General features: G+C 37.3%; 1 protein-coding gene across 1 annotated transcript in view; it reads right to left on the bottom strand.

Annotated features, from left to right (window-relative positions):
• Window positions 1-13,980, bottom strand: part of TAF1B (TATA-box binding protein associated factor, RNA polymerase I subunit B) — a 119,016-nt gene that overhangs the window by 59,770 nt on the left and 45,266 nt on the right. Inside the window, exon 8 of the mRNA XM_007935106.2 lies at window positions 7,537-7,636. Coding sequence (XP_007933297.1) covers window positions 7,537-7,636 — 100 coding nt within the window. The remainder of the gene's footprint in view (window positions 1-7,536; window positions 7,637-13,980) is intronic.

Consider the following 13,980-nt stretch of genomic DNA (forward strand, 5'->3'; position numbering starts at 1 on the left):
AAAAAAAAAAAAAGGGACCAGGTTTGCTGGTCTAGTAGAGCCTGGTGGAACCACTGAGACTATGGCCCCTAGTTGCCCTTCAGGTCTGGAACTGAACCCACTCCTGTGGCTTCCAGTCAAACAAGACAGACATATGAGCTGAACATTTACATGAGGTAGATACACTCCTTGGAGAGAACAATCATGGGAGAAGGGCTGTGTATACACAGGGAGACAGCTCAGGGGGCAGGAGTGCATGAGAGGGAAGGACACAGGGAAGAGGTAACTATGGGGAGGAAGTGAGAGGAGAGTTGTTGCATAGTGGGAAATTGCAGTCAATGTCATGAGACAAAGTATATGTATGGAAAGTGAATTTGCTCTGTAAACCTTCACCAAAATCACAACAAAAATTAAAAAGAAAAAAAAAGTTGATAGTCATAAAAAGTTGTAATTATAGTTGGAAATTTCAACACTCCTCTCAGTAAAGGCCAGGTAAAAAATAAGTATTTGAGTGGCTTCAGAACAAAAACAAAATAAGCAAGTCATAAAATAAATGACTTCACCTCTTTACTTGCAAAATGTAAGCCTAAAATTTTAGGAGGGGCAGAAAACAGTTTTGATTTAATATAATTCTAAGAACATATTATTTTAGGCTGAAACCCTGAATTGTGGCTAAATGTGGCTGTAATAGTTCAGGCACTTCTTACCACAGTGCCTATAAAACCAAACCAAACGCACTGTCGTTGAGTTGGATCCGGCCCATAGTGACCCCTCCTTGGGTTTCCAAGGCAGTATCACTATGGAAGTAGACTGCCCAACCTTCCTTTGGAGGAATGGCTGGTGGGTTTGAACTGCCAGCCTTCTCATTAGCAGTCAAATGCTTTAGGCACTAAGCCACCAGAGCTTAATCTAGGTTTCTGAAAAATGTGAGCTATTATAGAAATAGTCTCTTGATTCTGTGCATTATGTCACTTTTGCAGGCATTTAAACATTTGGCAATAATGGGAGCTATTACTATTTGAAATGTCACAGAGAAAACATTTTTTCAAATGATTACTATTTTATAGGGGACTTTGAGTGTGTATGTGAGTATATATAAAATGAAACCAAATCTCTTAATTGTAAAGGAAATTAGTGGTTAGACACCAATCCCAAGCATATAAACGCAGTCCAGGCAGTAATATTCTTTGCAGCAAGCTGAATTTATGGTAACAAAAATTATAAAACACTGTCATGAGAAATAAGAGCCATTATATTAATTCTTGTCCCTTCCTATCTCCATGGACTTCCTGGAACCTACTTTGAAAAAATTTAGAAACGGGCATATTTGAAGATTTTCTTTTTTAACAAAATTTTTAAATTAAAATCTTATTTTCCAAAAATGATATAATTTCTTTCCACCAACTAATTTAATTCCCCTCTTAATCTCCTCAGAAGAAAAGCTGTAACATCCTGGGGTCTGGGAGTAAGCCTATTGCCATTTGAAAGCTTGCAATTTAAAAATATCATCTCAAATAATCCTCATGAAGTACAGGTTTATTTATTTCCAAGTCATATTTCTTCTTAACCCTGTCACCTTATTTGAAAAATAAGAGAAGTGGACTAAGTTATATCCAAATTTCCCTCCAGCTTTAATATTCCCCAATTTTATACAAAATATTATGGCATCCAGTCTGGAGAAGCTTACAATTAGGTTAGGAAATTAAAAACAACTAGTGCCTAAGGCACTTGACTGCTAACCAGAAGGCTGGCGGTTCAAACCCACCAGCTACTCCTTGGAAGGAAGGTTGGGCAATCTACTTCTGTAGTGATATGGTCTTCTAAACTGAGGTGAATTGCTTGATGTGGTCCTTCTAGCCAGTGTCCTCCATTCTGTGATGTGTTGTAAATCCTATTATCCATGCCTATTTGGGGTGGTGTGGTAGTTAAGGTCAGGTATCAACTTGGCTGGGTAGCTGGTAGTAGTCGTTCCCTATAATGACTGGCAATCAGCTCTGTGATGGGATTTGCCTTGAGCTGCTGCTTGTTAAAGCCATCCACTTAGGTTATTGCTGTTGAAGCAACACAGGTGGAATGTATCTTGAGTCCTGTCTTGCTGGAGGGTATAATTCAAATCACCACCCTTAGCTTCCTTGAGAGTGTATCTACGAATCTCCTGGGAAGGTTCACCCTCCTCTTGCTCTGGTTTTTTGTTTTGGCTCATCCTCATCTCACCCCTGGATTTGGGACAGCAGCCGCCATCTGATCAGCTGATTGAGTTCCATCAAACCCCAAGAATTGGGAAAATCCTCCAGACCCACTCACGGACCTGGGACTCGCCAGCCTGCCAGCCTCCACCACTACTATGTGAGATGATCCCTTGGGTGTCTGTGAGTTCCGTGAGGCATTACAGCGAAATACAGAACCCTAAGACAGGAGAAATTACTGGGAGGAGGAGTAGTAGGAGTTAATGTCTGAAATGATGGAGTGGCATGGTAGTCTGGGCATTTGGGACATCTTTAACTTCCTCCTCATGGGGACTAACCTTGTGCTGATCTTTCTGAGAGAAACTGTTCGAGCAGAAACCCAAGCAGTGGTCACTACGAGTTGGGTCCGACTCAACGGTACATAACAACAAACAGTAATGTTAGGCACCAGCAGAAAATATAAATAAGCTCAGCATAGTTATCGATATAATTTAAGTGGTGAGTGGTTCTGAAAAATCAAGTTAAATCCCAGTCAGGTAAAATGTAAAACACAGATATACTGGAGAATGAGGAAGAGGAGAAAAGGGAGTAGAGGAGAAAGAAGGAAGAGGGAGACAGACAGAATTAGCAAAGATTAAGCTAACTAACTAAGGTAACTAATTCCTCCCCCCCCAAAAAGAAAAACAAATAACTAACTCAGTTTCACTGGTCTCTCTTAGAATACTGAACAAATATAAAAAGATATACATTTAGTTTATTAAACCAAATGTATTTTCCTGTCAGACATAATTGGAACTAAATTTAAAAAACTAAATTGGAGTGTGGGGGAGAGGCTAAATGGAACAAAGGCATACAATGCTAAGAGTATAGTTGTAAGGACACTTTTTAAGTATTAATTTAACTGCTATAATTCATAACTTATTTTGAAAAGTATTATTGTATGTTTTATTAAAAACATGTAATTTCAAAGTATAACTCTAACTTCTGATTGTATTTTTCACCACATTTTGAAGTCTCCAATTTCATAATGAATATCAATGGGAACATACGCTTCCAGTCTTTACAGTCAACATTTCAGGATATTACCTGCATTATAAGAGACATACATATCTTGACATTCTATTTCCTTCATAGGAGCTCTGATGGCATAGTGCCTAATGCATCTGACTGCTAACCAGAAGGCTGGTGGTTCAAATCCACCAGCCACTCCTTGGAAGGAACACTGGGCAATCTACTTTCGTATTGATACTGCCTCAGAAACCCAAGGAGGGGTTGCTATGAGTCGAATCCGACTCAATGGCAGTGAGTTTGGGTTTTTTTTGTTTATTCTCTTCATGTGCAAAAGTACAACTCAGAAACAAAATGTATCTCATTAGAAACAAACACATAGTTTGTACTGTCAGGACAAGGTCGGGCCAAACACAAATTTTTGAAAAATAAAAGTGCTAAAATTTCAAATACTGAAATAATTTAGTAAGAGATCTTTATTTAAATGAAATATTTCTGGATTACTGCTTGTGAAAATACATAGCAGTGTGCTTTTCATAGCAACACTGCATTCATATCCTAATTTTGTTATTGTTACCCAAAGATAACTCATACCAGTGAAAAAAAAAAAACCAAAACCTAATGCCATCAAGTTGATTCCAACTCATAGAGACCCCCATTAAGTTTCCAAGGCTATAAATCTTTACAGAAGTAAAGATTCCTTCCACAGAGCAGCTGGTGGGTTTGAACTGCCAACCTTCTGGTCAGCAGGCAACTGCCTTAGGCAGTCCACCACCAGAGCTCCTTAATACCAGTAAAGTCCACTCAAACATGAATCTACTTAAAAATAGAGACCAAATTTAATTCATAAATAGTGAAAGGGAGATTTGGTTGGACTTTAGTTTGTGAAACATTTAGAACATACAAATAAGTTTATTTTACCTTATACTGAATAAAATTGAAGTCATAATTACATCTATCTACTATGTTCTCAAAACAAAAAATGAGTAAAATACTGATACTCTTGCTGGCATTAATTTTTCTGTCAAAATTATATTATACAACATGGCATCCTTCACATTGCCTTTATCAGCATAATTACAAAGAGGATCATTTTACAAAAACATCCAAGAACTATGTCAACTTTGCCAGGGGATTCTCTTACTCTTTTCATACACAAAATTTCCCTTTGGAAGCACCTATTGTGTCACCCTCATTACTGATGTTCTCTTGACTACTCAGTCTAATTCTGTCAGATTTGCAGTTGTCGATGAATTTGCAAGCAATTCTATATCAATGTCAAAGACAACATGAAATGCTGAAACTTCTAAAAATGTTACACTTGTACTTTATATGTGCATTATATCAACAGTGATGTGCTAGAAAGGGATAAACTCCAATATTAACTTAGACATCAAAGGATGTTTGAATAGGGACTAATTTTCTAAAGAGTCAGATCATTATTGGATATTTTTGTCTCATAATGACTTTCTTCCCGAAGTAAACTCATAAGTTATAAATTCACTCTGACAACAATGATCTCTACCCACTATGTACTATCAAGTGATAATTACTTAGGAACTTATTTACTTGTGAAAGAACAAAGATAAAATTCTGAGAGAATTAACATATTGAGAGATTTTTTGGGAAAAAAAAAATCTTAGCCTAACAATGAATAGTAGGAAATCTTCAATTACTTTAACTTCCTAATCTCTTTTAATTGTCTTAACTTCTATTTTTGAAGAAGGGAATCGACCTGCCTCTGAGAAATGGAATAGTAAAAATAATACTAATGCAAAAATTTTAATATTTCAAATGAAAATCACTTATCCACAGATGTAATATAAACTATACTCTATGCCATAATTTTTCATAATGAACATCAACTTTTTGCTGATCCTAAATTCTCTTCAGTTACAATGATAATCATCAGTTACAGGCTCAGAATCCAAGATGTCACCTTAACAAGTATTGCTCTATTTCTGGGATCTCCCTAAATTCCTGACTAGTCCGCCAGTGGTACATCAATTCCAGGCTAACAAGGATGTGAGCTTTCTTTGACAGTTTCCAGAGTTTTCTATATTTCGTGATGACACCATTATGCATGGCTTTTTGCCCTCTCCTCCAAATCAAGTTAGTCTCCTTCAGCAGTGAAAGCTTGTTTCACAGCCAGGCCTGCTCTGGTAGCAGCACCTTGACAACCAACCTGGCTGTCGAGGGGTTAGGGGTGAAATCAGCTCTGGACAAGAACACTGCAAAACTCCCAAAATTCAGTAGTTTTTTCATGCATAAGCACTCAATTTGTTGTCTGCCTTTGGTCAATTTTCAGATATCTAAGATGGGCTTTTTGGAGACAAATTTGTCTAGTTTTACAGTTCTTTTTTAAGGAGAGGATTTGACAATTTCTTTACTCCTCCATCTCTGGAAGCTCTATTCTGTTTGATTGTTGTTTTTATGAGAGTAGAAAAAGACATTGTGACCAAGAAGAAAGAACATGAATTTTGAAATGAGAAGTGCCTGGATCCAAATCCAAGTTTGAAGATTTGCCAATTGTATGACCACTGGCAAGTAACTTAACCTTTTTTACTCTCAGTTTCACCATCTTTTTTTTTTTGTGATTTGGATGAAGATTTACAGAGCAAATTCCCTTTCCATACAGCAGTTCACATATACTTTGTCTCATGTCACTGACCACAGTTTACCACAATGCAACAGCTCCCCTCCCACTTCCTCCCCATAGTTACCACTTCCCTGTGTCCATCCCTCCATACACTCCTGCCCCCTGACCTGTCTCCCTGTGCATAAGCAGCCCTTCTTTCTCCCATGATTGTTCTCTCCAAAGAGTGTATCTACTTGAGGTAAATGTTCAACTCATATGCCTCTATTTTGTTTGGCTGGAAACCACAGTTATGGGTTCAATTCCAGACGTGAAGGACAGCTAGGGGCCATAGTCTCAGTGGTTCCACCAGGCTCTATCGGACCAGCAAACCTGGTCCCCACCTTTTTTTTTTTTTTTCTCCAAATGATTTTGAGTTTTGTTCCACATTGTTCTCCCTCTCTATCAAGGATCTCCTACATAGATCCCCTTCCAAGTGGATGACAGTGGTAGCTGGGCACCATCTAGTTCTTCTGGTCTCATAGTCATATAGGCTACAGATTGGATGGTGTACCAATCTCTAGGACTAATTGTTTCCATGAATTTTGGTTTTCTTCAGTCTTCTTTGCTCTGGATGAGGAGAGACCCAGTTTCACCATCTTTAAAGTACAGCTACTTTTATTAAGTTGTTACAAATATTAGAAAATGCCATGAACAAATATTTCTTGAGTTAAACCACAAAAATGTAAAGGTTGTAAAGATAAGGAATGTCTATGAAAATAGTTTCTTAAGTGAACCAACTTAGGATAATATTTAATATTAATATTTAGTATACTGAAAAATCTTCTGATGAAGAACAAAGAGGAAATAACCTCTTATTATTACTAAATATAGTGATAACCCATTGCCATTGAGTTGATTCCAATCCATAGTCACCCTATTAGGACAAAGTAGAACTGCCCCATAGGGTTTCTAAGGCTGTAATCTTTACACAAGCAGACTGCGTCATCTTTCTTTTGTAGATTGAATGGGTGGGTTCAAACTGCTAACCATTTGGTTAGCAGCTGAGCACTTAACAATGATGCCACCAAGGCAGACTCATATCTGTAAGAAGGAAGTGCTTTTATTGAAGGCATTTGAAAGCAGATCTCAAAAAAGGTGAACAGAAATGAAAGACTTAAAATAGTACCCTTTTAAACAAGTCCATAACTTTCTTCTCTTTCCTCCAAAGTAACATAAACAACAACAACAAAACCAAATGCACTGCCAATGAGTCAATTCCAACTCATAGTGACTCCCATAGGGTTTCCAAGGCTGTAAATCTCTATGGAAGTAGACTGCCTCATCTTCCTCCCATAGTAGCTAGTAGGTTTGAACCACTGACCTTCCGGTTAGTAGACAAATGCCCTACCCACTATGCCACCAGAGCTCCTTCCAAAGTAACAGTGTAAATAGCAACAACAAAAATAACTGAAATTACCTAACGGTGTCTATATAAAGCTTCTAAGGTTTAGTCTCAACAATATACCTATCTATAATATACACATATCATTCTATTTTTAAGGATAACCCAAAGGATTAGAAGAAAGTATATAAGGAAAGTGAAAAATTATAACTCTACTTTTCACTAAATTATGACTAATATTCCATATTTGGATAGAACAAAAACCAGATGAAATTTTAAAAACCTCACAAAACAGTATGACAGGCAAGGAATATAAATAATGATTCAGCATACTACATTTGTGTCTGATTTGTGACTACAAAGTAAGAAAGAAAGTAATTTACCTCTATGGCAAAGATTGCTTTGTCACGCCCATACAATTTCATCTCTTCTGGAAAATGCTGAAAAGTGTTTATGTAAGGAATATGGTCCTCTTCGACAAATCTGTTTTTAAAAAGAGTTTCAATCAGAGATCTGGTACTCATTTAGCAAAGTAAATTCTTTTTGAAAATCTTGTATTTCAAGGTAAGAATCAATTGAGCATTCTCTGTCTCCTTTTGCTCCCACATATTTTTAAGGGCAATAAATCTAATCAATCTATTATTCTCTGTAACCAATGTGGAAGACACTTAGCCAATTATCTAATGACCCTCTTAAGTTTCTGACTAAACAAATTACATATCTCTAAAAACCGTGTATCTTGTTTGTCAATTCACTACCAGGCTTTCAGACATAGCTTTCATTCTATCCCTAGTTCCCCTCACTGATTAGTCATCTTTAACTCACTTCTTCAGGGAGACCTTTCTTGATCTCTGTTTTCCTTGTTAGACTATATTTCATTTATGCTTTCATTCTCAGTATTTATAACAGAACACAGTACAGCTTTGTCACTGAGAATGATCGAAGGAAACTTTCCCATTTACTTGACACTCCATTTCCATGTCTGGTACATAGCAGGTGATCAACTATTTTGAGTAAAGAATTGAAGTTTGAAGAATATGGTGATTACATATAAATAAATAAAATGTACAGTTCCTACAAAAAAAAAAAAAACCCACTACCATCGAGTCAATTCTAACTCACAGCAACCCCCATTGGGTTTCCAAGACAGTAAATCTTTATGGAAGTAGATTGCTCCATCTTCCTTCCCCAGAGTGGATTTGAACTGCCAACCTTCTGGTTAGCAGTGAAATGCCTTAGGCACTACATAACCAGAGCACCTTACAGTTCCTACAGAACTTATATTTTAGTGAGGAGAAAGACAACAAATAAAATCTATAGTATATCAGGTAGAAAAATGGTAAGGTAGAAATTAAGTAAGAGAGGAATATAGAAAATGGGGAATGGGGATACCGCAAACCATTATATGTAGATGTATATATGTATGTATGTGTGTGTGTGTGTGTGTGTTTGTGTATACACTTAAAATCCAAAGTAGATATGCGGTTTCCTTTGCAAGTGATAAAAATGTCTTGGAATTAGATAGTGGTGATGGCTGCACAACATTGTGAATTACATATGTTAAAGGGTGAGTTTTATGGCATACAAACTATACCTCAATTTTAAAAAGATTACAAACTCTTAACTGGTCTCTGCTTATTTTTATTATCTTTTTACCCCTCTACTACTCTTACCCTTCCTCTACTCCTCCCTCAAATTCTCTTAGTTTAACCACACTAGTTTCTTCTTAAATCACACTAAATTGTTCTTGCTTTAGGGCCTTTATGATACTGACTCCCTCCACTTGGAATGCTAATCCTTCTACTTGGAATGCTACTCTTGATATTCACAGTGCTGGTTTGAGTTCTTGTCATTCTAAGTTCAGCTTAAATTCCACTTTCTCAGTGAGGGCTTCCTTAACAACCAATCTGAAATATACATCTAGTCATTTTCTATCACATCATCTTATTTTAATCTTCTGTATAGAATTTTGCTGTCTGATAATTTTCTTATTTATATATTTGCTCATCTCTAGTACTGAACTTCATGAGGGCAGGAACTTGATCTATATGGCCCACAGGTATATCTCAAGAGTCTAGACTATAGAACAATGTGCACATATACTAGATAGTCAATAAATATTTCTGGAATAAATAATATTGTCTATTGTTCTTCATTATTATAGCTGTTATCACTATATAGGCAGGGTCCTTAAAGGCTATTTGAAGGGTTATGAATTTATCCAAAGGGCTATGGATGCTGCTAAAGGATTTAAACAGGAGAGTGACATGCAGGATCAGTACAAGATATGTGAATATTCTGGCTAGGCTATTAACATATTCCCTCCAAACTAACATTCTTTAAATATTTTTTGAAGTTTGGTGGCAGTTCCCAAACTTTAGCATCCATAAGAATTCCCAGGAAGACTTATTAGAAAAGAAGTTATTGGGCCTTATCCCTAGAGTTTCTGATTCTGAAGTTCTGGAATGGGTCCAAGAACTTGCCTTTCTAACAAGTTCCCAAGTAATGCTGATGCTGCTGGTCTAGAGGCCAGACTGAGAACCTATGACTTAGTGCTCTTTCTGGGAGAAAAGCAAAGGAGGATCAATGGCGATAGTCTCTTCTACTGCCCTAAGCAACTTAGTTCAGTTCCCAAACTTGTATGTCTCACAGAGAAAAATAAAAGCCCTTTGACTAACTAGATCAATCTCCTTGAAGGTACTTTAGAATTCTCCTTGGGGAGAGAAGATGAGGAAAAGAAAGGAGGAGGGAAGAAGGGGGTGGGGAGAGAGAGAGAAAGAGGTAGTAGACAGAGAGAGAAGAGAAAGGGTAGAATTGTACCCTCACCCTTCCATCCATAAATAGTATTGACTCTGAGAAAATTTCAGATCATATTACATTCTCTATCTTGTTACATTTCTAGGACATTTTCTTACCCTCTTTATAGATTGCCCTAGGTAGGATGGCTTTAATCTAGCGCTGATGACATGATTAGATCATCATGGTTATGAAGAAGAAAATGGATAGGAGTGGCACAAGACTAGAGAAAGCTTTCGGGAGGTTGCAAAATAATCCACACGAAGACAAAGACAGAGAGAATGGAAAAAAGAACCATTTTGAGACGTATTCTGGAAGTATAATTGATAGGACATAATGAGAGACAAAAGAGCCAAGAATGATTCCTAGGTTTCTGATTAGGGCAACATGATATACAGCACTTACTAAGAAAGCAAGCACTGGAGAAGGAACTGGATTATGGAGACAGATTGATCAATCTCTTTTAGTCATGCTGATTTTGAGATACTATAAAGATATAAAGTAGTTATGTCTAGCATATATGAGTACATGGGTCAAGCTCTCAGCTTACAAGTCTGGGCTGGAAATACAAATTGGTGAATCATCAGCATATGAATGATAATTAAAGCCAGGATGAGATCATCCAAGGAGGGCATATAGAGCAAGAAGAGGTTTTTAACTTAAGAGTAAAATTCAATGAATCATGTGCTGTCTACATGCAGAGTTAACCACATTTTGGAATAGCCTTGTTATTTGGCTGCTGTGTCCAAATTCAAAGGCTCTATCATAAATGACTGGAGGCATTTTATTTAATCACAGGACCTACTGCCAATAGTAATAACAAGGATGGTGAAAATAATGAAAACAGAAACAATTAGTATTGAATTCTTAGTATGTACCAGGCACTGTTCTCAGTGTTTTTCACATAGTACTAATTACTAAAAGTAGTTCCAATCCTATGTAGAGGCAGATAGTATTATTATTATTATTATTTTAAGTAATGTTATTGTGCTTTAGTTAAAGTTTATACAGCAAACTAGTTTCCCCTTTAACAATTTTTATACAAATTGTCCTATGTCATTGGTTTTAATTTTTTAAATTTGTCAGTATTCTCATTATTTCTATTCTGTTTGTCCTATTTCCATTGATCTGGCTTCCCTTCCCTCCTTGCCTTCTCATCTCTGCTTTGGAGTAAATGTTGACCATTTCGTCTCATCTAGGAGCTCTGGTGGTGTAGTGGTTAAGGCATTTTGCTGCTAACTAAAAGACTGATGGTTCAAACCCACCAGCTACTACACAGAAAAAAGATGAGGCAGTCTGCTTTCATAAAGAGTTACAGACTCGGAATCCCATTGGGGGTCACTATGAGTCAGAATCGACTCAATGGCAGTGAATTTGGTTTTGTGAGCTCATTATTTAGTGGAGCACATTATTTACGGGTGATACTGTTTACTTTATAAACCAATCTATTATTTGGCTGAAAGGTGACCTGCAGAAAGTTTCAATTCCATGTTCAAAGTTTATCTTAAGGTGGTAAGTTTTGGGGGTTCCTCTAGTCTCTATTGGCTTAGTAGGTTTGGCCTTTTTAGAAATTTGAGTTTTGTTCTACATTTTTGTTCTACTCCATCCAGAACCTTCTATTGTGTTTCTGGTCAGAATGGTTGGTAGTGGTAGCAGGGCACCATCTAGTTCTGGTCTCAGGTTAGAAAAGGCTGTGATTTGTGTGGGCTATTAGTTCTGTGAACTGGTTTCTTCTTGGAGCTTTTCATTTCATTCTTTTTTTGCTCCATATAAGCAAAGACCAATAGTTGTATCTCAGATGGTCTCCCACAAGCTTTTAAGACCATGCACTCTACTCTTTAGGATGTGGAACATCATATTTGTGAACTATGCTATGCCAACTGACTAAGCTGTTCCCTTAGACTATGGTTCCAAGCCTTTTAACCCTGTAAGCCAATCTGCAAGTTGTTTATTTCTTGGAAGGCTCTGTAATTGTACCCCCTCTATGGCTTGTTCCATATGTTAATACATATGCAAAAAAGAGCTCTGGTAGCACAGTGCCTAAGGCATTTGACTGCTAACCAGAAGACTGGCCGTTCAAACCCACCAGCCACTCTTCGGAAGGAAGGTTGGGCAATCTACTTCCATAGAAATACCGCCTGGGAAACCCAAGGAGGGGTCGCTATGAGTCAGATCCGACTCAATGGCAGTAAGTGGTTTTTTTTTTTTTTTCGGTTTTATATAAACCAAAACCAAAAAAACTTTGCTTTCTCTGTGTTTATCTAGTCTTAACTTTTCAGAATAGTGGGACCATGTAATATTTGTCTTTTTATAATTAACTTATTTCATTCAACACAATGTCCTCCAGATAGATCCATGTCATGTTTCATGGACACCTCATTATTATTCATAGTTGCATACTATTCCATTGTTTGCATGTACCACAATTTATCCATTCATCTGTTGCTGGGCACTTAAGTTGTTTCCTTCTTTTTACTATTGTGAATAACGCTGCAGTGAATACAGGTGTGCATATCTCTATTCATGTAATTGCTCTTAAATATCTAGGATATATATATTTAGGAGTGGGACTGCTGGATAATCAGGTATTTTTATTTCTAGCTTTTTCAGGAAGTGCCATATTACCTTCCATAGTGGTTGTACCAATATTCTACAATCCCACCAGCAATGTATAAGACTTCCAATACCCTCACAACCTCACCAGCATTTGCTGTTTTCTGTTTTTCTCATCATTGAGTCATTTTTGCAAGTGTGAGATGGTACCTCATTGTAGTTTTGATTTGTATCTCTCCAATGGCTGAGAGAAGCTCTGGTGGTTCAGAGGTTAAGGCATTTGGCTGCTAACTGAAAGGTCGGCAGTTTGAACCCAGCAGCCACTCCATGAAAGAAAGATGAAGCAGTCTGCTTCTATAAAGATTTATACATCCGTGGAAACCCCCTGGGGGCAGTTCTACTGTTCTATAGGGTCACTATAGGTTGGAACTGACACAATGGCAGTGGGTTTGGTTTTTTGGTTAATGGCTAATGATCATGAGCATCTTTTCATGGCTTGGTTGGCCACTTGAATGTCCCTCTTTGTTAAAGTATCTATTCATGTTCTTTGTCCACCCCCCTTTTTTTCCTTTATTAGAATGCTTATCTCTCTGTTGAGTTGTTGAAATTTTCTGCATATTTTAGAGATTAGAATCTGATCAGGTATGTCTTTACCAAGACTCTTTTCCCCATTCTGTAGGTTCTTGGTAAAGTCTTTTGCTAAGCATAGGTGTTTCATTTTTAGGAGGTCCCAGTTATCTAATTTGTCTTCTATTGTTTGTGCATTTTTCAAGTTTTGCTTGATAGGCTATTTATTTATGCTGAAAATTATGTTCTCTTCCAGGAACTTTACAGTTTTAGCCTTGACATTTATGTCTTTAAGCCATTTTGAGTTTGTTTTTGTGCATGGTGAGGTATGTATCCTGATTCACTTTTCTGCCTATAGATATCTAGCTTTCCCAGGATCATTTGTTAAACAGACTGTTTCTTCCCCACTGAAGGGACTTTGACTCTCTGCTGAAGATCAGTTTTTCCAGAAATGGGTGGGTTTACTTCTGGGTTCTCAATTATATTTCATTGGTCTATGTGGCTGTCATTGTACCAATACCAGGTGGTTTGATTATCATGGCTATACAGAGATGATTTGAGACTGGGAAATGTGAAGCCTCCTCCCTTGGTCTTCTTATTCAACATAGCTGTAGCTATTCAAAGGCTCCTTCTTATTCTTCTTCTTTTTTTTTTATTATGGTTTGGGTGAAGGTTTACAGAGCAAATTTACTTTCCATACAGCGGTTCACATATACTTTGTCTTACAACATTGACCACAGTTTACCACAATGCAACAGCTCCCCCCCACACTTCCTCCCCATAGTTACTGCTTCCCTGTGTCCATCCCTCCATGCACTCCTGCCCCCTGACCTGTCTCCCTGTGCATAAGCAGCCCCTCTTTCTCCCATGATTGTTCTCTCCAAGGAATGTATCTACTTGAGGTAAATGTT

The sequence above is a fragment of the Orycteropus afer genome, unplaced genomic scaffold (genome assembly GCF_000298275.1).
Source record: "Orycteropus afer afer isolate SDZICR_OR568_19922 unplaced genomic scaffold, OryAfe1.0 scaffold00025, whole genome shotgun sequence".
Taxonomy (NCBI): Eukaryota; Metazoa; Chordata; class Mammalia; order Tubulidentata; family Orycteropodidae; genus Orycteropus; species Orycteropus afer.